Below are 23,600 nucleotides of genomic sequence, written 5' to 3'. Positions count from 1 at the left end.
GATGGACCGCTCGTCGGGACCCAGGATGGACCGCTCGCCTGTATCGGTTGGGGACATCTCTACGCTGCTGATCCGCTTGAGATGGTTTCCTGTGGACGGGACTCTCACTGCTATCTTGGAGCCACTATGGATTGAACTTTCACAGTATCATGTTAGACCCGCTCGACATCCATTGCTTTCGGTCCCCTAGAGGGGGGGGGTTGCCCACATCTGAGGTCCTCTCCAAGGTTTCTCATAGTCAGCATTGTCACTGGCGTCCCACTGAATGTGAATTCTCCCTGCCCACTGGGTGTGAGTTTTCCTTGCCCTTTTGTGGGTTCTTCCGAGGATGTTGTAGTCGTAATGATTTGTGCAGTCCTTTGAGACATTTGTGATTTGGGGCTATATAAATAAACATTGATTGATTGATTGATTGATATGGACTTTTTTTTTCCACACATTTAATGCGTGTGGCTTGTGGTCCGGTGCTGCTAATACATGGGAAAAATTTGATTTTTTAACATTTAATATGTGCGGCTTTTAGTCTGGTACGGCTAATATATGGGAAAAATATATTTTTAACATTTAATGGGTGCGGCTTATAGCCCGGTACGGCTAATATAAAGATAACCTTTTTTTTTCTTTTAACATTTAAAGTTTGTGGCTGCTATAGACAAGTTTGTGGCTGCTACTGACAAGTTTGGGGCTGCTACAGACAAGTTTGGGGCTGCTACAGACAAGTTTGGGGCTGCTACAAATGGGTTCTATTAACACTGATACAATTATGTATACGGCGGCTACTGCCCTCCAAAATAGTTTCTCTCATTTTGAGGAAATAACATTAGAGGAATTGTTACGACGTGTAAATGGAATAAAACAAACAACATGTTTACTTGACCCTCTTCCTGGGAAACTGATCAAGGAGCTCTTTGTATTATTAGGTCCATCAGTGCTAAATATTATAAACTTATCACTTTCCTCTGGCACTGTTCCCCTAGCATTCAAAAAAGCGGTTATTCATCCTCTCCTTAAAAGACCTAACCTCGATCCTGACCTCATGGTAAACTACCGACCGGTGTCTCACCTTCCCTTTATTTCAAAAATCCTCGAAAAAATTGTTGCGGAGCAGTTAAATGAACACTTAGCGTCTAACAATCTATGTGAAACCTTTCAATCCGGTTTCAGGGCAAATCACTCCACGGAGACAGCCCTCGCAAAAATGACTAATGATCTATTGCTAACGATAGATTCTGATGCGTCATCTATGTTGCTGCTCCTCGATCTTAGCGCTGCTTTCGATACCGTCAATCATAATATTTTATTAGAACGTATCAAAACACGAATTGGTATGTCAGACTTAGCCCTGTCTTGGTTTAACTCTTATCTTACTGCCAGGATGAAGTGCGTCTCCCATAACAATGTGACCTCGGACTACGTTAAGGTAACGTGTGGAGTTCCCCAGGGTTCGGTTCTTGGCCCTGCACTCTTCAGCATCTACATGCTGCCGCTAGGTGACATCATACGCAAATACGGTGTTAGCTTTCACTGTTATGCTGATGACACCCAACTCTACATGCCCCTAAAGCTGACCAACACGCCGGATTGTAGTCAGCTGGAGGCGTGTCTTAATGAAATTAAACCATGGATGTCCGCTAACTTTTTGCAACTCAACGCCAAAAAAACGGAAATGCTGATTATCGGTCCTGCTAGACACCGACCTCTATTTAATAATACAACTTTAACATTTGACAACCAAACAATTAAACAAGGCGACACGGTAAAGAATCTGGGTATTATCTTCGACCCAACTCTCTCCTTTGAGTCACACGTTAAAAGCGTTACTAAAACGGCCTTCTTTCATCTCCGTAATATCGCTAAAATTCGCTCCATTTTGTCCACTAAAGACGCTGAGATCATTATCCATGCGTTTGTTACGCCTCATCTTGATTACTGTAACGTATTATTTTCGGGTCTCCCCATGTCTAGCATTAAAAGATTACAGATGGTACAAAATGCGGCTGCTAGACTTTTGACAAGAATAAGAAAGTTTGATCACATTACGCCTGTACTGTATATACCTTTATATACATATATACATACATATATACCTATACTGGCTCACCTGCACTGGCTTCCTGTGCACTTAAGATGTGACTTTAAGGTTTTACTACTTACGTATAAAATACTACACGGTCTAACTCCTTCCTATCTTGCCGATTGTATTGTACCATATGTCCTGGCAAGAAATCTGCGTTCAAAGGACTCCGGCTTATTAGTGATTCCTAAAGCCCAAAAAAAGTCTGCGGGCTATAGAGCGTTTTCATTTCGGGCTCCAGTACTCTGGAATGCCCTCCCGGTAACAGTTCGAGATGCCACCTCAGTAGAAACATTTAAGTCTCACCTTAAAACTCATTTGTATACTCTGGATCTGCCGTTTGTTTTCTTTTTCTCCTATGTCCCACTCTCCCTTGTGGAGGGGGTCCGGTCCGATCCGGTGGCCATGTACTGCTTGCCTGTGTAACGGCTGGGGACATCTCTGCGCTGCTGATCCGCCTCCGCTTGGGATGTTTTCCTGCTGGCTCCGCTGTGAACGGGACTCTCGCTGCTGTGTTGGGTAGTGTTGGATCCGCTTTGGACTGGACTCTCGCGACTGTGTTGGATCCATTATGGATTGAACTTTCACAGTATCATGTTAGACCCGCTCGACATCCATTGCTTTCGTCCTCTCCAAGGTTCTCATAGTCATTATTGTCACCGACGTCCCACTGGGTGTGAGTTTTCCTTGCCCTTATGTGGGCCTACCGAGGATGTGGTAGTGGTTTGTGTTGTGGTTTGTGCAGCCCTTTGAGACACTAGTGATTTAGGGCTATATAAGTAAACATTGATTGATTGATTGATTGATTGATTGAGATACAGACAAGTTGGTGGCTGCTACAGAAGTTTGTGGCTGCTACAGTCAAGTTTGTGGCTGCTATGGACAAGTTTGTGGCTGCTACAGACAAGTTGGTGGCTGCTACAGACAAGTTGGTGGCTGCTAAGGACAAGTTTGTGGCTGCTACAGACAAGTTGGTGGCTGCTACAGAAGTTTGGGGCTGCTTCAGACAAGTTTGTGGCTGCTATGGACAAGTTTGTGGCTGCTACAGACAAGTTTGTGGCTGCTATGGACAAGTTTGTGGCTGCTACAGACAAGTTGGTGGCTGCTACAGAAGTTTGGGGCTGCTTCAGACAAGTTTGTGGCTGCTACAGACAAGTTTGTGGCTGCTATGAACAAGTTTGTGGCTGCTACAGACAAGTTTGTGGCTGCTATGGACAAGTTTGTGGCTGCTATGGACAAGTTTGTGGCTGCTATGGACAAGTTTGTGGCTGCTATGGACAAGTTTGTGGCTGCTATGGACAAGTTTGTGGCTGCTATGGACAAGTTTGTGGCTGCTATGGACAAGTTTGTGGCTGCTATGGACAAGTTTGTGGCTGCTATGGACAAGTTTGTGGCTGCTATGGACAAGTTTGTGGCTGCTATGGACAAGTTTGTGGCTGCTAGAGACAAGTTTGTGGCTGCTACGGACAAGTTTGTGGCTGCTACAGACAAGTTTGTGGCTGCTATGGACAAGTTTGTGGCTGCTACAGACAAGTTTGTGGCTGCTATGGACAAGTTTGTGGCTGCTACGGACAAGTTTGTGGCTGCTATGGACAAGTTTGTGGCTGCTATGGACAAGTTTGTGGCTGCTACAGACAAGTTTGTGGCTGCCACTGACAAGTTTGGGGCTGCTATGGACAAGTTTGTGGCTGCTACAGACAAGTTTGTGGCTGCTACAGACAAGTTTGTGGCTGCTACAGACAAGTTTGTGGCTGCTACGGACAAGTTTGTGGCTGCTACAGACAAGTTTGTGGCTGCTATGGACAAGTTTGTGGCTGCTACAGACAAGTTGGTGTCTGCTACAGAAGTTTGGGGCTGCTACAGACAAGTTTGTGGCTGCTACAGACAAGTTTGTGGCTGCTACGGACAAGTTTGTGGCTGCTACGGACAAGTTTGTGGCTGCTACGGACAAGTTTGTGGCTGCTACGGACAAGTTTGTGGCTGCTACGGACAAGTTTGTGGCTGCTACGGACAAGTTTGTGGCTGCTATGGACAAGTTTGTGGCTGCTACGGACAAGTTTGTGGCTGCTACGGACAAGTTTGTGGCTGCTACAGACAAGTTTGTAGCTGCTACGGACAAGTTTGTGGCTGCTACAGAAGTTTGGGGCTGCTACAGACAAGTTTGTGGCTGCTACAGACAAGTTTGTGGCTGCTACGGACAAGTTTGTGGCTGCTACAGACAAGTTTGTGGCTGCTACAGACAAGTTTGTGGCTGCTACAGACAAGTTTGTGGCTGCTACAGACAAGTTTGTGGCTGCTACAGACAAGTTTGTGGCTGCTACAGACAAGTTTGTGGCTGCTACGGACAAGTTTGTGGCTGCTATGGATAAGTTTGTGGCTGCTATGGACAAGTTTGTGGCTGCTATGGACAAGTTTGTGGCTGCTACAGACAAGTTTGTGGCTGCTATGGACAAGTTTGTGGCTGCTACAGACAAGTTTGTGGCTGCTATGGACAAGTTTGTGGCTGCTACAGACAAGTTTGTGGCTGCTACAGACAAGTTTTTGGCTGCTACAGACAAGTTTGTGGCTGCTATGGACAAGTTTGTGGCTGCTACAGACAAGTTTGTGGCTGCTACAGACAAGTTTGTGGCTGCTACAGACAAGTTTGTGGCTGCTACAGACAAGTTTGTGGCTGCTACAGACAAGTTTGTGGCTGCTACGGACAAGTTTGTGGCTGCTATGGATAAGTTTGTGGCTGCTATGGACAAGTTTGTGGCTGCTATGGACAAGTTTGTGGCTGCTACAGACAAGTTTGTGGCTGCTATGGACAAGTTTGTGGCTGCTACAGACAAGTTTGTGGCTGCTATGGACAAGTTTGTGGCTGCTACAGACAAGTTTGTGGCTGCTACAGACAAGTTTTTGGCTGCTACAGACAAGTTTGTGGCTGCTATGGACAAGTTTGTGGCTGCTACAGACAAGTTTGTGGCTGCTACAGACAAGTTTGTGGCTGGTATGGACAAGTTTGTGGCTGCTACAGACAAGTTTGTGGCTGCTATGGACAAGTTTGTGGCTGCTACAGACAAGTTTGTGGCTGCTACAGACAAGTTTGTGGCTGCTATGGACAAGTTTGTGGCTGCTATGGACAAGTTTGTGGCTGCTACAGACAAGTTTGTGGCTGCTATGGACAAGTTTGTGGCTGCTATGGACAAGTTTGTGGCTGCTACAGACAAGTTTGTGGCTGCTACAGACAAGTTTGTGGCTGCTATGGACAAGTTTGTGGCTGCTACAGACAAGTTTGTGGCTGCTACAGACAAGTTTGTGGCTGCTACAGACAAGTTTGTGGCTGCTACAGACAAGTTTGTGGCTGCTATGGACAAGTTTGTGGCTGCTACAGACAAGTTTGTGGCTGCTACAGACAAGTTTGTGGCTGCTACAGACAAGTTTGTGGCTGCTATGGACAAGTTTGTGGCTGCTACAGACAAGTTTGTGGCTGCTACAGACAAGTTTGTGGCTGCTACAGACAAGTTTGTGGCTGCTACAGACAAGTTTGTGGCTGCTATGGACAAGTTTGTGGCTGCTACAGACAAGTTTGTGGCTGCTATGGACAAGTTTGTGGCTGCTACTGACAAGTTTGTGGCTGCTACAGACAAGTTTGTGGCTGCTACAGACAAGTTTGTGGCTGCTACAGACAAGTTTGTGGCTGCTACAGACAAGTTTGTGGCTGCTATGGACAAGTTTGTGGCTGCTACAGACAAGTTTGTGGCTGCTATGGACAAGTTTGTGGCTGCTATGGACAAGTTTGTGGCTGCTACAGACAAGTTTGTGGCTGCTACAGACTGGTTGACTCCATTGGGATTTAGCTCATTTTAATATTTGATTCTACTTGATGGCATCAGTATTTGAGTGGGGTACCTGTTGTCTGGTTCACCACAGGACAGGACGGGCCACTCTCCTGGGCTTCTTTGTTCCCATGGAGATGTTGGGCGGTGGAAGTGCACTTGGACTCAGACACGCAGCTCTCCTGGTCAGCAGGTGGAATGATGGCTGAGGCTGTGGCCAGACAAACAGTTCTAATGTTTGACCTTTTAATACTATAGTACACAGGTGTGTGGGTGCGCGCACTTTACCTGGCGAAGAACCTTCTTTATGCTCTCCATTGTCCAACTGGGATGTGGCAGAACCCTCTGCTGCCGGTCCAGAACTTGTTTCAGTTTGCTCTTTGACCTCCAGCTGCTGCTTGGCTTTCTGTGCTTCCCGTCTGACCTTCAATCGTTCCATGACCACCTCTATCAGCAAATAGAGACGTCGTTAAGTCACATGTTGACACATTTTATTAGCACTTACATAGTATGATGCGCGTAGGGTTGTCTCCATACCAATATTTTGGTACCGCTTTACCAAATTGTATTTCGATACGTCTCTAAATAAAAGGGACCACCAATGTCATTATTGTCTTTATTTAAACAAAAGGTTTTAGTGTACATGAAACATGTGTTTATTATTATATTTATTAGTCTTTAAATAAAATAGAGAACATACTAGACAACTTGTCTTTTAGTAGTAAGTAAACAAACAAAGACTCCCAATTAGTCTGCTGACATATTGTGTAATTTTTACACCTATTATTTTGTACACATTATGAGGGACAAACTGTAAAAATGGATTATCATTAACCTACTTGTTTATTTACTGTTAATATATGCTTTTTTTCCTTTTCAATTCTATTTACACTTCTGTTAAAATGTAATAATATATTATTCTCTTGTTTGGATGATACCACAAATTTACTGTAGGGAAAGGGATCCGATACCAAGTAGTTACTGGATCATACATTGCTCATGTTCAAATTCCTCATGTGTCCAGGGACGTAGTTGCTGAGTTTATGAATATATTTCTTTTATAGAAATATCGAGTAATTTATCATCATAGTATCGACTAGATACGCTCTTGTATTTGGTATCATTACAGTGGATATCTGGCGTGGATCCAGCCATGGCATTTGTTTACATTGTGACGCCGGTGAGCTATTGTATCCTTCTACACTGTGTAGTGAAGCATGTTTAGCTATTCCTCCTCCTCCAGTGATAATGTTACATGTAAAAAACGTACTTGATTTGTCGCCATGAGGGTCCGGATTAGTGATTTAGAAGTAGCTGAGGATGGACGTTAGCTGCTTATTAGCAAACCATGTCTTAAAGCAGCTCTTCCTGAGGGTGTTTCAGTGTTATAACTTCACCTTTATCTTGACTTTTTACACCAAAATGCGTCCATTCTCCCTTTTCTGTCTACACACTGTGTCTGCTTGTAAGTACTCTGTGTGTGCGCGCTGCCCAACATGCTCCTCTGCTCGTAAAACCAGTGATGTCACAACATGACAACGCTGCGCCGTCACACCCGTTGGAAACGGGTACTTTTCAAACAGCGTATAGTACCGTTTTTGGTTCATTAGCCCTGAGATACTATACTAGTACAGGTATACCGTACAACGCTAAGCAGAAGTGATTCATCAATAGCTACAACAATAATAATAAAATAATATAGAATGCAATATTAAAAGTCATGATGTTATTGATTCATCATTATTTATGTTACTCGGAAAGTTATTAATAATGTTTTGTACTCACATGTTATGTACGCTAAGTTTTACTGAACGTAGATGTTAGGTTTCTGCTACAAAGGACCCAAATAAAATTAATAAAATCAGCCTAGTATATATTATATATATATTAGGGGTGGGCAAATTAATGCGTTAATTACGAGTTAACTCATCAATCTATTAACGCCGACAATTATTTTATCGCACATTTGCGTATGTTGTTTACATGCTTTTATTTTGTTAAAGCCTTTTCTTAACAAGATGGCGTCGCCCGGCGTCGAGGGGCTCTTGGTAAAGAGGAACATGTGGCAAAAATACCGGACAATTCTGCAAATTTCATGGCTGGCTTACAGCGTGGTCACTCCAGGATCACTTACGACCGCCAGACAATTCTGGATGTGGATAGATTGGGCCGTTTTGGACTGAATGACGCGTGCTTGCTAGACCGGCTACTTAGCATGGGAATACTTTGTCGGCTACATCCAGCGGCCTGTGAAGCAGCGGAGTATATGTGTTGTCTGTCTATTTATCAATAATGCAGACCAGGAGTGTTGGCTGAGTTCTTAACGTTTGCTTTCAGAGCGTGCATATCACAACATACAAGATGCCGTCATGGCGACACAACCTATACCGGGCTACCGCGCATGCTCGTCACTCCTGTTAAATGCTGGGTAGGGTAGTTCTTTTTTTCCCTGGCTCATAACATCACAATATAGTACCATGTATATGATGCGTTCAGTTTATCAAAGCACCAAGCAAAAAATCGGAAAATTCCCATCATATCAATTCCTAGATATGGTCATAATTATTTTAAGTGCACTACGCAGAATAAACACAACATAATTAATATTGCTACTACGGATAATTTGATCAAAAATTCCCTAAAACAGCCGACTACCTATAATATAGGTTTTTTAAACATAAGATCCCTGATAAAAAAATGTTTCTGCTGTTACCTCAGAAATTGCCTGTTCAGATGTTATGATTGTGGCTCAGAGATTTGTATGTAGATTATATTTATTTTCCATAACAAACAGGATAACTTAAATACCCTGGAAGTGGCAATAAGCTTAAATGTTTGTATTTAAATTTTTTGAGTTGATTTTCATAAAATATGCTATTTAACTGCTACTGTTTAACAAGGACTGATTTAAATTGTGTTTGCACAACAAATGTTTTGGCGCTTTTGTTCATGTGGGAGAATATTCCAATAAAGGTGCACTACACACTTCTTTTGAATTCATTATTGGGCTTTGCGTATACAATGCAGTTAATCGCGATTAATCGGAGAAATAGTGTGATTAACTTCAATTAAAAATTTTAATCGTTGCCCAGCCCTAATATATACATACACATATATATATATACATACATATATATAAATACATACATAAACATACATATATATATATATATATATATATATATATATATATATGCATACATACATATATATACATACACACATATATATACATAGACACATATATATATATATATACACATACATACATACATACATATAAACATACATATATATATACAGACATATATATATATATACATACATATATATATAAACACATATATACATACACACACATATATATATACATACATATACATACACATATATATACATATATACATACACATATACATATATAAATACACATATACATATATACATATACATATATATACATATACATATATACATACATATATATACATACATACACATATATATACATATATATACATACACATATACATATACATACACATATATATATATACATACACATATATATACATATATACATACAGTACCTGGATAGACATATATAAATACATATATATACATACATATATACATACACATATATATATATATATATATATACATATATATATACATACATACATATATATATATATATACATACACATATATATATATATATATACATACACATATATATAGATATATACATACAGTACATATATAGACATATATAAATATATATACATACATATATACATATATACATACATATATATATATGTATGTATGTATATATGTATATATATATATATATATGTGTGTGGGAAAAATCACAAGACTAATTCATTGCGCTCTACCCCGGTATCAAGCACTATTCTCTGGATAATCCAATCAAAAAAAAAAAAAAATATATATATATATATATATATATACATACAGTGGGGCAAAAAAGTATTTAGTCAGCCACCGATTGTGCAAGTTCTCCCACTTAAAATGATGACAGAGGTCTGTAATTTTCATCATAGGTACACTTCAACTGTGAGAGAATGTGAAAAAAAAAAATCCAGGAATTCACATTGTAGGAATTTCAAATAATTTATTTCTAAAGTATGGTGGAAAATAAGTATTAGGTCACTTCAAACAAGGAAGATCTCTGGCTCTCACAGACCTGTAACTTCTTCTTTAAGAAGCTCTTCTGTCCTCCACTCGTTACCTGTATTAATGGCACCTGTTTGAACTTGTTATCTGTATAAAAGACACCTGTCCACAGCCTCAAACAGTCAGATTCCAAACTCCACTATGGCCAAGACCAAAGAGCTGTCGAAGGACACCAGGAAAATAATTGTAGACCTGCACCAGACTGGGAAGAGTGAATCTACAATATGCAAGCAGCTTGGTGCGAAAAAAATCAACTGTGGGAGAAATGATCAGAAAATGGAAGACATACAAGACCACTGATAATCTCCCTCTATCTGGGACTCCACGCAAGATCTCATCCCGTGGGGTCAAAATGATCATGAGAACGGTGAGCAAAAATCCCAGAACCACACGGGGTACCTGGTGAATGACCTGCAAAGAGCTGGGACCAAAGTAACAAATGTTACCATCAGTAACACACTACGCCGACAGGGAATCAAATCCTGCAGTGCCAGACGTGTCTCCCTGCTTAAGCCAGTGCCTGTCCAGGCCCGTCTGAAGTTTGCAAGAGAGCACATGGATTGGGCAAATGTCATGTGGTCAGATGAAATCAAAATATAAATTTTTGGTATAAATTCAACTCGTCGTGTTTGGAGGAAGAAGAATACCGAGTTGCATCCCAAGAACACCACACCTACTGCGAAGCATGGGGGTGGAAACATCATGCTTTGGGGTTGTTTTTCTGCTAAGGGGACAGGACGACTGATTTGTGTTAAGGAAAGAATGAATGGGGGCATGTATCGTGAGATTTTGAGCCAAAACCTCCTTCCATCAGTGAGAGCTTTGAAGATGAAACGTGGCTGGGTCTTCCAGCATGACAATGATCCCAAAAACACGGCCTGGGCAACAAAGGAGTGGCTCCGTAAGAAGCATTTGAAAGTCCTGGAGTGGCCTAGCCAGTCTCCAGACCTCAACCCCGTAGAAAATCTGTGGAGGGAGTTGAAAGTCTGTGTTGCTCGGCGACAGCTCCAAAACATCAATGCTCTCGAGAAGATCTCCATAGAGGAATGGGCCAAAATACCAGCTACTGTGTGGGCAAACCTGGTAAAGACCTATAGTAATCGTTTGACGTCTGTTATTGCCAACGAAGGTTATATTACAAAGTATTGAGTTGAATTTTTGTTATTGACCAAATTCTTATTTTCCCCCATAATTTACAAATAAATTCTTTAAAATTCCTACAATGTGAATTCCTGGATTATTTTTTCACATTCTGTCTCTCACAGTTGAAGTGTACCTATGATGAAAATTATAGATCTCTGTCATCATTTTAAGTGGGAGAACTTGCACAATCCGTGGCTGACAAAATACTTTTTTGCCCCACTGTGTGTGTGTATGTATATATATCTATATATATATATATATAGATATATATACATACATACATATATATATATATATATATATATATATATATATATATACACAGTACATATATATATCTATATATATATATATATATACATATACATTTATATACCGTATACACATTTACATATATATACATACATACATACATATACATACATATATATATATATATACACATATATATATATACATATATACATATACATATATATACATACATATATATGTGTGTGTATATATACATATATATATACATATGTGTGTGTGTATATATAAACCAGGTAGGTGGGAATCCTTAGACACCTCTTCATTTAAGTACAATTCAGGTTCTATGATTTGATGGTAAAGTGAATATTTATGCATAGTGTATTCTATTTCCTGGACTATGGCGCACACTGGTATATAAGCCGCACCCAACAAATTCCAAAATAAAAAATATGTTGCCATATATTGACTGCATGCCTCAGATATATACATTGCGAAATGGACGCAGAAATATTTTGCAAATGTTTATTTGCATACCTCGATCTTTTCCAAACGGTGACTGTAACACGGCGGAAAAACGGCTGATCAAACAAAACAGAAGTCATGGTCATGGACCCACTATCTGCAGGAGCTAGCTCTCCATTCAGCAAAACAGACTCAATAACTCCACGGTTATGTTCTGGTGAAATTACTGAGGAATTTGTGAAAGTGAAACAATACAAAAATAATGTAATTGTAAGTTAATAATACGAACAGACACCCGTGAACGTGTTGACATAATAGCTAATGCTAACGACGCTAGCTTCATTATGCACTTACAAATATGCATGAAAACCCTCTTATAGTCCAGAATTTACGATATTATATTATATACTGCATTAGTATCAATCATTTACAAACAAAACCACAATTTCATAAAAATGTTACCCTCGTCACCAATTGATACGTTGGAATATCTGGATAGGACAACTTCTAGATGGACTCAGCCACTATCACAAGATGACAACAACTAGTCAGCACTCTGCACTTTTTTCTTCCAGAAGGTTTTTGTATCCGTGATTGCGGTCACTATTCTGCAACTTTTAGTCCTTATCGGAAAAAAGACGTTTGATATTAGAAAGATGGCGGTACAGCAAGTAACACATAAAAATGTTGAGCTCCATAAAGACCAACTTGGTCCTTGTTACCTTCCAAACAGTCTAGTTTGACTCATCTCTCATGCCTACCATTGACATTATCTTGTTCTCTTCCAAACGGTCAAGTTCAAATCATCATTAAATCATGCCTACCATTGACATTATCTTGTTCTCTTCCAAACGGTCAAGTTCAAATCATCATTAAATCATGCCTACCATTGACATCATATTGTTCCCTTCCAAACAGTCAGGTTTAAATCATAATGAAACCGTGCCTACCATTGACATTATCTTGTTCCCTCCCAGTCCACAATACAATCATCATTAAATCATGCCTACCATGGACATTATCTTGTTCTCTTTCAATCGGTTAAGTTTAAAACATTAAATCATGCCTACCATTGACGTTATCTTGTTCCCTACCAAACAGTGTAGTTTAAATCATGCCTACCATTGACAATATCTTGTTCCTTTCAAAACAGTCAAGTTTAAATCCTCATTAAATCATGCCTACCATTGACATTATCTTGTTCAATACCAAAAAGTGAAGTTTAAATCATGCCTGCTATTGACAATATCTTGTTCCTTTCAAAACAGTCAAGTTTAAATCCTCATTAAATCATGCCTACCATTGACATTATCTTGCTCCCTTCCAAACAGTCCACACTACAATCATTATTAAATCATGCCTACCTTTAACATTATATTGTTCCCTTCCAAACAGTCCACACTACAATCATCATTAAATCATGCCTACCTTTAACATTATATTGTTCCCTTTCAAACAGTCCACACTAAAATCATCATTAAATCATGCCTACCACTGACATTATCTTGTTAACTTCCAAACAGTCAAGTTTAAATCATTAAATCATGCCTACCATTGACATTATCTCATTCCCTTCCATACAGTCAAGTGTAAACCATCTCATGCCTACCATTGACAATATCTTGTTCCCTTCCAAACAGTCCACACTACAATCATCATTAAATCATGCCGACCATTGACATTATCTTGTTACCATCCAAACAGTCAAGTGCAAATCATCTCATCCCTACCATTGACATTATCTTGCTCCCGTCCAAACAGTCAAGTTTAAATCATTAAATCAACACTACAATCATCATTACATCATGCCTACCATTGACATTATCTCGTTCTCTTCCAAACGGTCAAGTTCAAATCATCATTAAATCATGCCTACCATTGACATCATATTGTTCCCTTCCAAACAGTCAGGTTTAAATCATAATGAAATCATGCCTACCATTGACATTATCTTGTTCCCTCCCAGTCCACAATACAATCATCATTAAATCATGCCTACCATGGACATTATCTTGTTCTCTTTCAATCGGTTAAGTTTAAAACATTAAATCATGCCTACCATTGACGTTATCTTGTTCCCTACAAAACAGTGTAGTTTAAATCATGCCTACCATTGACAATATCTTGTTCCTTTCAAAACAGTCAAGTTTAAATCCTCATTAAATCATGCCTACCATTGACATTATCTTGTTCAATACCAAAAAGTGAAGTTTAAATCATGCCTGCTATTGACAATATCTTGTTCCTTTCAAAACAGTCAAGTTTAAATCCTCATTAAATCATGCCTACCATTGACATTATCTTGCTCCCTTCCAAACAGTCCACACTACAATCATTATTAAATCATGCCTACCTTTAACATTATATTGTTCCCTTCCAAACAGTCCACACTACAATCATCATTAAATCATGCCTACCTTTAACATTATATTGTTCCCTTTCAAACAGTCCACACTACAATCATCATTAAATCATGCCTACCACTGACATTATCTTGTTAACTTCCAAACAGTCAAGTTTAAATCATGCCTACCATTGACATTATCTCATTCCCTTCCATACAGTCAAGTGTAAATCATCTCATGCCTACCATTGACAATATCTTGTTCCCTTCCAAACAGTCCACACTACAATCATCATTAAATCATGCCGACCATTGACATTATCTTGTTACCATCCAAACAGTCAAGTGCAAATCATCTCATCCCTACCATTGACATTATCTTGCTCCCGTCCAGTCAAGTTTAAATCATTAAATCAACACTACAATCATCATTACATCATGCCTACCATTGACATTATCTCATTCCCTTCCATACAGTCAAGTGTAAATCATCTCGTGCCTACCATTGACATTATCTTGTTTCTTTCCAAACAGTCCACCCTACAATCATCATTAAATCATGCCTACCATTGACATTATCTTGTTACCATCCAAACTGTCAAGTGCAAATCATCTCATCCCTACCATTGACATTATCTTGTTCCCGTTCAAACAGTCAAGTTTAATTCATCATTAAATCATGCCTACCATTTACATTATCTTGTTACCATCCAAACAGTCAAGTTTAAATCATCATTAAATCATGCCTACCACTGACATTATCTTGTTAACTTCCAAACAGTCAAGTTTAAATCATAAAATCAACACTACATTCATCATTACATCATGCCTACCATTGACATTATCTCGTTCCCTTCCATACAGTCAAGTATAAATCATCTCGTGCCTACCATTGACATTATCTTGTTTCTTTCCAAACAGTCCATCCTACAATCATCATTAAATCATGCCTACTATTTACATTACCTTGTTACCATTCAAACAGTCAAGTGCAAATCATCTCATCCCTACCATTGACATTATCTTGTTCCCGTCCAAATTGTCAAGTTTAAATCATCATTAAATCATGCCTACCATTGACATTATCTTGTTCCCTTCCATATAGTCAAGTGTAAACCATCATTAAATCATGCCTACCATTGACAATTTCTTGTTCCCTTCCAAACAGTCAAGTTTAAATCATCATGAAATCATGCCTACCATTGACATTATCTTGTTCTCTTCCAAAAATCCTCATGAAATCATGCCTAGCATTGACATTATCTTGTTCTCTTCGGAAAATCCTCATGAAATCATGCCTACCATTGAGAGCCGTGAGGTAGGCTTTGTTGTTTCCACGAGCTTTACTGGTCAAGTCCTCTGTGATGTCCATGTGGGCCTGGACTTCCTTCTTCATCTCCTCCAGGGTGGCACAAAGGTCCATTTCCCAGTACTCCTTATCCAGACTCTCCATGAGCTCTTCCAGCTGGGCCCTGGTGCTGTAGTACCATATCTTTTTTCTCTCCTGTTCTCCATCTTCTTCACTGGGAAAGAAGTTACAAGATATCAGACGGGAAGTGACAAGATATCAGACAGGAAGTGGCAAGATATCAGACAGGAAGTGGCAATATATCAGACAGGAAGTGGCAAGATATCAGACAGGAAATGACAAGACATTAGACAGATGGTGACTGTTACAAGTGTGCTTCATTTTTTGGAAAAATTGCTGGTACCTCAACTTGTTTTTTGCTCACGCTCTCTCTAACTTGTTTTTTTTGCTCAGGCGAATTTGGTTTTTCGCCCATGGGAACATGGTTTTTCGCTCACGCTCTCGCTAATTTGGGTTTTTGCTCTTGCGAATGTGGTTTTTCGCTCACGCTCTCTTTCACGCAAACTTGTTTTTTTGCTCTTGCAAATTAGTTTTTTGCTCACGCTCTCTCGCTCACATAAACTTGGTTTTTCACTCACACAATCTTGTTTTTTCGTTCACGCAAACGTGGTTTTTCGCTCCCACTCTAGCACTCGCTAAATTGGTTTTCGCTCACGAGAACTTGGTTGTTTGCTCTTGCGAATTGGGTTTTTCACTCACGCTCTCTCGTTTTCATGCAAACGTATTTTTTTGCTCTTGCGAATTCCTTTTTTGCTCACTCCCTCTCTTTCACGTGAACTTGATTTTTCGCTCACGCTCTCTCTCTTTCACAGGAACTTGGTTTTTCGCTCACGCAAACTTGGTTTTTCGCTTACGCTCTCTCTCTTTCACAGAAACTTGTTTTTTCGCTCACGCAAACTTGGTTTCTCGCCCTCACTCTAGCACTCGCTAAATTGGTTTTCGCTCACGAAAACTTGGTTGTTGGCTCTTGCGAATTTGGTTTTTCGCTCATGCTCTCTAGTTCTCATGCAAATGTATTTTTTTGCTCCTGCGTATTACTTTTTTGCTCACTCTCTCTTCCACGGGAACTTGTTTTTTCGCTCATACTCTCGCCAACTAGATTTTTTGCTTACGTGAACTTGGTTTTTCGCTCACACCAACTCGGTTTTTCGCTGACGGTCCCTCAAGGGAACTTAGTTTTTCACTCACAAACTTGCGAACTTTGTATTTTGCTCACGGTCTCGCCAACGTGGTTTTTCGCTCACGCTCTCGTTCTCCCTCTCTCACGCAAACTTGTTTTTTCTCTCTCACTCTAGCTCTCACTAACTTGCTTCTCACTAACTAGAATTTGCTTTTTTTTCTCTTGCGAATATGGTTTTCCGCTCACGCTCTCTCTTTCATGCAAACTTGTTTTTTTGTTCTTGCGAATTACTTTTTCGCTCACGCTGTCTCTCTTTCACAGGAATGTGGTTTTTCGCTCACGCTCTCGTTCTCCCTCCCTCACGCAAACTTGGTTTTTCTGTCTCACTCTAGCTCTCGCTAACTTGCTGTTCGCTCATGAGAACTTGTTTTTTGCTCTAGCAAATTTTGTTTTTCGCTCACGCTCTCTCTCTCTTTCACAGGAACTTGTTTTTTTGCTCACGCTCTCACCAACTTGATTTTGTGCTTACGTGAACTTTGTTTTTCGCTCACGCACACTCGGTTTTTCGGTCATCCTCTCTCACTAGAAGTTGCTTTTTTGTTCTTGCGAATTTGGTTTTTCGCTCACGCTCTTGCTAACTTGATTTTTTGCTTATGTGAACTCGCTTTTTCACTCACGCTCTCTCACATGGACTTGGGTTTTTCCACCCACACAAACTTGGTTTTTCGCTCACGCTCTCGTTCTCCCTCTGTTACGCAAACTTGGTTTTTCTCTCTCAATCTACCTCCTACTAACTTGCTTTTCAATCAAGAGAACTTCTTTTTTTGCTCTTGCAAATTAGTTTTTTTGCTCTTGCCAATTTGTTCTTTTGCTCACGCTCTCTCGTTCACAGAAACTTGGTTTTTCACTCACGCTCTCACCAACTTGGTTTTTCGCTCACATGAACTTGGTTTTTCACTCACACGATCTTGTTTTTTGATCACAAGAACTTGTTTTTTTACTCTTGTGAATTTGTTATTTTGCTCACCCTCTCTGTCACGGGAACTGGATTTTTTGCTTACATGAACTTGGTTTTTTGCTCACGCTCACTCACATGAACTTGGTATTTCACTCATGCTCTCTCTCCTTCACAGGAACTTGCTTTTTCACTCACGCTCTCACAACCTGAGTTTTTGCTTACGTGAACGTGGTTTTTCGCTCACACCAACTCGGTTTTTTGCTGACGGTCTCTCAAGGGAACTTGGTTTTTCACTCACAAACTTGCGAACTTTGTATTTCGCTCACGCTCCCGCAAACGTGGTTTTTCGCTCACGCTCTCGTTCTCCCTCCCTCACGCAAACTTGTTCTTTCTCTCTCGCTCTAGCTCTCACTAACTTGCTTTTCACTCACTAGAATTTGCTTTTTTTGCTCTTGCGAGTTTGGTTTTTCGCTCACACTCTCTTTCTCTTACAGGAACTTGGTTTTTCGCTCACGCTCTCTCACAAGAACTTGATTGTTCACTCACGCGAACTTAGTTTTTCGCTCTCACTAAATTGGTTTTCGCTCATGAGAACGTGCTTTTTTGCTCTTGTGAATATGGTTTTTCGCTCACGCTCTCTCTCTCTTTCATGCAAACTTGTTTTTTTGCTCTTGCGAATTACTTTTTCGCTCACGCTCTCTCTTTTACAGGAATTTGGTTTTTCGCTTACGCTCTCGCCAACTTGATTTTTTGCTTACATGAATGTGTTTTTTCGCTCACTCTCCCTCCCTCACACAAACTTGTTTTTTCTCTCTCACTCTAGCTCTCGCTAACTTGCTTTCGCTCATGAGAACTTGCTTTTTTGCTCTTGCAAATGTGGTTTTTCGCTCACGCTCTCTCTTTCACAGGAAGTAGTTTTTGTGCTCACGCTCTCGGCAACTTGATTTTGTGCTTACGTGAACTTTGTTTTTCGCTCGCGCACACTTGGTTTTTCGGTCACGCTCTCTCACAAGAACTTGCTTTTTTGCTCTTGCGAATTTGTTCTTTTGCTCACGCTCTCTCGTTCACGGAAACTTGGTTTTTCACTCACGCTCTCGCCAACTTGGTTTTTCACTCACACGATCTTGTTTTTTGATCACAAGAACTTGGTTTTTTTACTCTTGTGAATTTGTTATTCTGCTCACGCTCTCTGTCACGGGAACTGGATTTTTTGCTTACATGAACTTGGTTTTTTGCTCACGCTCTCTCACCTGACCTTGTTTTTTAACTCGCGCTCTTGCAAACTTGGTATTTCACTCATGCTCTCTCTCCTTCGCAGGAACTTGCTTTTTCACTCACGCTCTCACAACTTGAGTTTTTGCTTACGTGAACTTGGTTTTTCGCTCACACCAACTTGTTTTTTCGCTGACGGTCCCTCAAGGGAACATGGTTTTTCACTCACAAACTTGCGAACGTTGTATTTTGCTCACGCTCTCGCAAACGTGGTTTTTCGCTCACGCTCTCGTTCTCCCTCCCTTACGCAAACTTGTTTTTTCTCTCTCACTCTAGCTCTCACTAACTTGCTTTTCACTCACTCGAATTTAATTTTTTGCTCTTGCGAATATGGTTTTTCCACTCACGTTCTCTCACATGAATTTGGGTTTTTCACTTAGTTTTTCACTTAGTTTTTCTCTCTCACTCTAGCTCTTACTAAGTTTGCGTAAAAGAGGGAGAACGGGAGCGTGAGCGAAAAAAGACGTTTGCGAGAACGTGAGTGAAAAACCAAGTTTGCGTGAGTGAAAAACCCAAATTCATGTGAGAGAACGTGAGTGGAAAAACCATTTTCATGTAAGCAAAAAATCCAGTTCTCGTGAAAGAGAGCATGAGCAAAATAACAAATTTGCAAGAGTAAAAAAACAAGTTGAGTGAAAAACCCAAGTTCACGTGAGAGGGCGTGAGTGAAAAACCGAGTTCAAATAAGCATAAAATCAAGTTGGCGAGAGCGTGAGCGGAAAACCAAGTTTGTGTGAAAGAGAGAGAGCGTGTGAGCGAAAAACCAAATTCGCAAGAGCAAAAAAGCAAGTTCTTGTGAGAGAGCTTGACCGAAAAACCCAGTGTGCGCGAGCGAAAAACAAAGTTCACGTTAGCACAAAATCAAGTTGGCGAGAGCGTGAGCAAAAAAACAACTTCCTGTGAAAGAGAGAGCGTGAGCGAAAAAACACATTTGCGAGAGCGTTAGCGAAATGCCAAGTTCACAAGATTGTGAGTGAAAAATCAAGTTCACGTGAGCGTGAGTGAAAAACCAAATTTTCGTGAACGAAAAAACAAGTTCACGTGAAATAGAGAGAGCGGGAGCGAAAAAACAAATTTGAGAAAGCAAAAAACCAAGTTCACGTCAGAGAGCGTGACGGAAAAAACAAGTTTGCGTGAGAGAGAGCGTGAGCGAAACACCACGTTTGCGAAAGCTAGAGTGAAAAACAAATTTCACGACAGCGTGAGCGAAAAACCGAGTTTGCGTGAGTAAAAAAACAAGTTCCCGTGAGCAAAATACAAGTTTGTGTGAGTAAAAAAACAAGTTCACGTGAGTAAAAAACCAAGTTCCCGTGAAAGAGAGCGTGAGCCTAATAACAAATTCGCAAGAGTAAAAAACCAAGTTCTTGTGATCAAAAAACAAGATCGTGTGAGTGAAAAACCAAGTTCACGTGAGTGAAAAACGAAGTTTCCGTGATCGAGAGAGCGTGAGCAAAAGAACTAATTTGTAAGACCAAAAAAACTAATTTGCAAGAGCAAAAAAAGTTCTCTTGATTGAAAAGCAAGTTAGTAAGAGCCAGAGTGAGAGAGAAAAACTAAGCTTGCGTAATAGAGGGAGAACGAGAGCGTGAGCGAAAAAAACACGTTCGCGAGTACGTGAGTGAAAAACCAAGTTTGCGTGAGTGTAAACCCAAATTCATGTGAGAGAGCGTGAGTGAAAAACAAAGTTCATGTAAGCAAAAAATCCAGTTCTCGTGAAAGATAGCGTGCGCAAAATAACAAATTTGCAAGAGCAAAAAAAGAAGTTCTCTTGATTGAAAAGCAAGTTAGTAAGAGCTAGAGTGAGAGAGAAAAACTAACTTGCTTTTCAATCAAGAGAACTTCTTTTTTTGCTCTTGCAAATTTGTTCTTTTGCTCACGCTCTCTCGTTCACGGAAACTTGGTTTTTCACTCACGCTCTCACCAACTTGGTTTTTCACTCACACGATCTTGTTTTTTGATCACAAGAACTTTTTTTTTACTCTTGTTAAAGTGTTATTTTGCTCACGCTCTCTGTCACGGGAACTGGATTTTTTGCTTACATGAACTTGGTTTTTTGCTCACGCTCTCTCACGTGAACTTGGTTTTTTACACACGCAAACTCAGTTCTTCGCTCACGCTCTCGTGAAATTTGTTTTTCACTCAAGCTTTCGCAAACGTGGTGTTTCGCTCACGCTCTCTCTCAAGCAAACTTGGTTTTTCCCTCACGCTCTCTGACGTGAACTTGGTTTTTTGCTTTCGCGAATTAGTTTTTTCGCTCCCGCTCTCTCTATTTCACGTGAACTTGTTTTTTCGTTCACGAAAATTTGGTTTTTCACTCACGCTCACGTGAACTTAGTTTTTCGCTCACGTGAACTTGGTTTTTCACTCACAATCTTGTGAACTTGGCATTTCGCTAACGCTCTCGCAAATGTGGTTTTTCGCTCACGCTCTCTCTTTCACAGGAAGTTGTTTTTTTGCTCACGCTCTCGCCAACTTGATTTTGTGCTAACGTGAACTTTGTTCTTCGCTCGCGCACACTTGGTTTTTCGGTCAAGCTCTCTCACAAGAACTTGCTTTTTTGCTCTTGCGAATTTGGTTTTCCGCTCACGCTCTCGCCAACTTGATTTTATGCTTATTTAAACTCGGTTTTTCACTCACGCCCTCCCACGTGAACTTGGGTTTTTCACTCAACTTGTTTTTTTACTCTTGCGAATTTGTTATTTTGTTCATGCTCTCTTTCACGAGAACTGGATTTTTTGCTTACATGAAAATGGTTTTTCCACTCACGCTCTCTCACATGAATTTGGGTTTTTCACTCACGCAAACTTGGTTTTTCACTCACGTTCTCGCAAACGTGTTTTTTCGCTCACGCTCCCGTTCTCCCTCTTTTACGCAAACTTAGTTTTTCTCTCTCACTCTAGCTCTTACTAACTTGCTTTTCAATCAAGAGAACTTCTTTTTTTGCTCTTGCAAATTTGTTCTTTTGCTCACGCTCTCTCGTTCACGGAAACTTGGTTTTTCACTCACGCTCTCGCCAACTTGGTTTTTCGCTCACGTGAACTTGGTTTTTCACTCACATGATCTTGTTTTTTGATCACAAGAACTTTTTTTTTTACTCTTGTTAATGTGTTATTTTGCTCACGCTCTCTGTCACGGGAACTGGATTTTTTGCTTACATGAACTTTTTTTTTTACTCGCGCTCTCTCACGTGAACTTGGTTTTTTACACACGCAAACTCAGTTCTTCGCTCACGCTCTCGTGAAATTTGTTTTTCACTCAAGCTTTCACAAACGTGGTGTTTCACGCTCTCTCACGTGAACTTGGTTTTTCACTTACGCTCTCTCTCTTTGACAGGAACTTGGTGTTTCACTCACGCTCTCTCCCTTTGACAGGAACTTACTTTTTCGCACACGCTCTCTCACGTGAACATGGTTTTTCACTCACGCTCTCTCTCTTTCACAGGAACTTATTTTTTCGCTCACGCTCTCTCACGTGAACTTGGTTTTTCACTCACGCTCTCTCTCTTTCACAGGAACTTGTTTTTTCGCTCACGCTCTCTCACGTGAACTTGGTTTTTCACTCACATGAACTTGGTTTTTCACTCACGCTCTCTCACGTGAACTTGGTTTTTCACTCACAAACTTGCGAACTTGGTATTTCGCTCACGCTCTCGCCAACTCGATTTTTTGCTCACGCGAACGTGGTTTTTCGCTCACGCTCTCTCTCTTTCACAGGAACTTGTTTTTTCGCTCACGCTCTCTCACGTGAACTTGGTTTTTCACTCACATGAACTTGGTTTTTCACTCACGCTCTCTCACGTGAACTTGGTTTTTCACTCACAAACTTGCGAACTTGGTATTTCGCTCACGCTCTCGCCAACTCGATTTTTTGCTCACGCGAACGTGTTTTTTCGCTCACGCTCTCTCACGTGAACTTGGGTTTTTCACTCACTCTCACGTGAACTTAGTTTTTCACTCACAAACTTGCGAACTTGGTATTTTGCTCAAACTCTCGTTCTCCCTCCCTCACGTGAATGTGGTTTTTCTCTCTCACTCTAGCTCTCGCTAACTTGCTTTTCGCTCACGAGAAGTTGAAATTTTCACTCACGTTCTCTCTCTTTGACAGGAACTTGGTTTTTCGCTCACGCTCTCTCACATGAACTTGGTTTTTCATTCACCCTCTCTCTCTTTGACAGAAACTGTTTTTTTCGCTCACGCTCTCTCACGTGAACTTGGTTTTTCACTCACAAACTTGCGAACTTGGTATTTCGCTCACGCACTCGCCAACTCGATTTTTTACTCACGTGGACGTGGTTTTTCGCTCACGCTCTCTCAGTGGACTTGGGTTTTTCACTCACGCTCACGTGAACTTAGTTTTTCACTCACAAACTTGTGAACTTCGTATTTCGCTCATGCTCTCGCAAACGTGGTTTTTCGCTCACGCTCTCGTTTTCCCTCCCTCACGTGAACGTGGATTTTCTCTCTCAGTCTAGCTCTCGCTAACTTGCTTTTCACTCACGAGAAGTTGAAATTTTCGCTCACGCTCTCTCACGTGAACTTGGTTTTTCACTCACAAACTTGCGAACTTGGTATTTCGCTCACAC

The 23,600-nt window shown here is 40.4% G+C and overlaps 1 protein-coding gene across 3 annotated transcripts in view; it reads right to left on the bottom strand.

Moving 5' to 3' along the window:
• Positions 1-23,600, bottom strand: part of bptf (bromodomain PHD finger transcription factor) — a 128,880-nt gene that overhangs the window by 92,716 nt on the left and 12,564 nt on the right. For all 3 annotated transcript variants that reach the window (XM_061884281.1, XM_061884279.1, XM_061884280.1), the window contains exons 3-5: positions 15,602-15,822; positions 6,181-6,339; positions 5,966-6,103 (exon numbers count right to left, since the gene is read on the bottom strand). In XM_061884281.1, coding sequence (XP_061740265.1) covers positions 5,966-6,103; positions 6,181-6,339; positions 15,602-15,822 — 518 coding nt within the window. The remainder of the gene's footprint in view (positions 1-5,965; positions 6,104-6,180; positions 6,340-15,601; positions 15,823-23,600) is intronic.

This window comes from Nerophis ophidion, linkage group LG23 (genome assembly GCF_033978795.1).
Source record: "Nerophis ophidion isolate RoL-2023_Sa linkage group LG23, RoL_Noph_v1.0, whole genome shotgun sequence".
NCBI lineage: Eukaryota > Metazoa > Chordata > Actinopteri > Syngnathiformes > Syngnathidae > Nerophis > Nerophis ophidion.
This window is presented reverse-complemented; position numbering and strand designations above follow the sequence as displayed.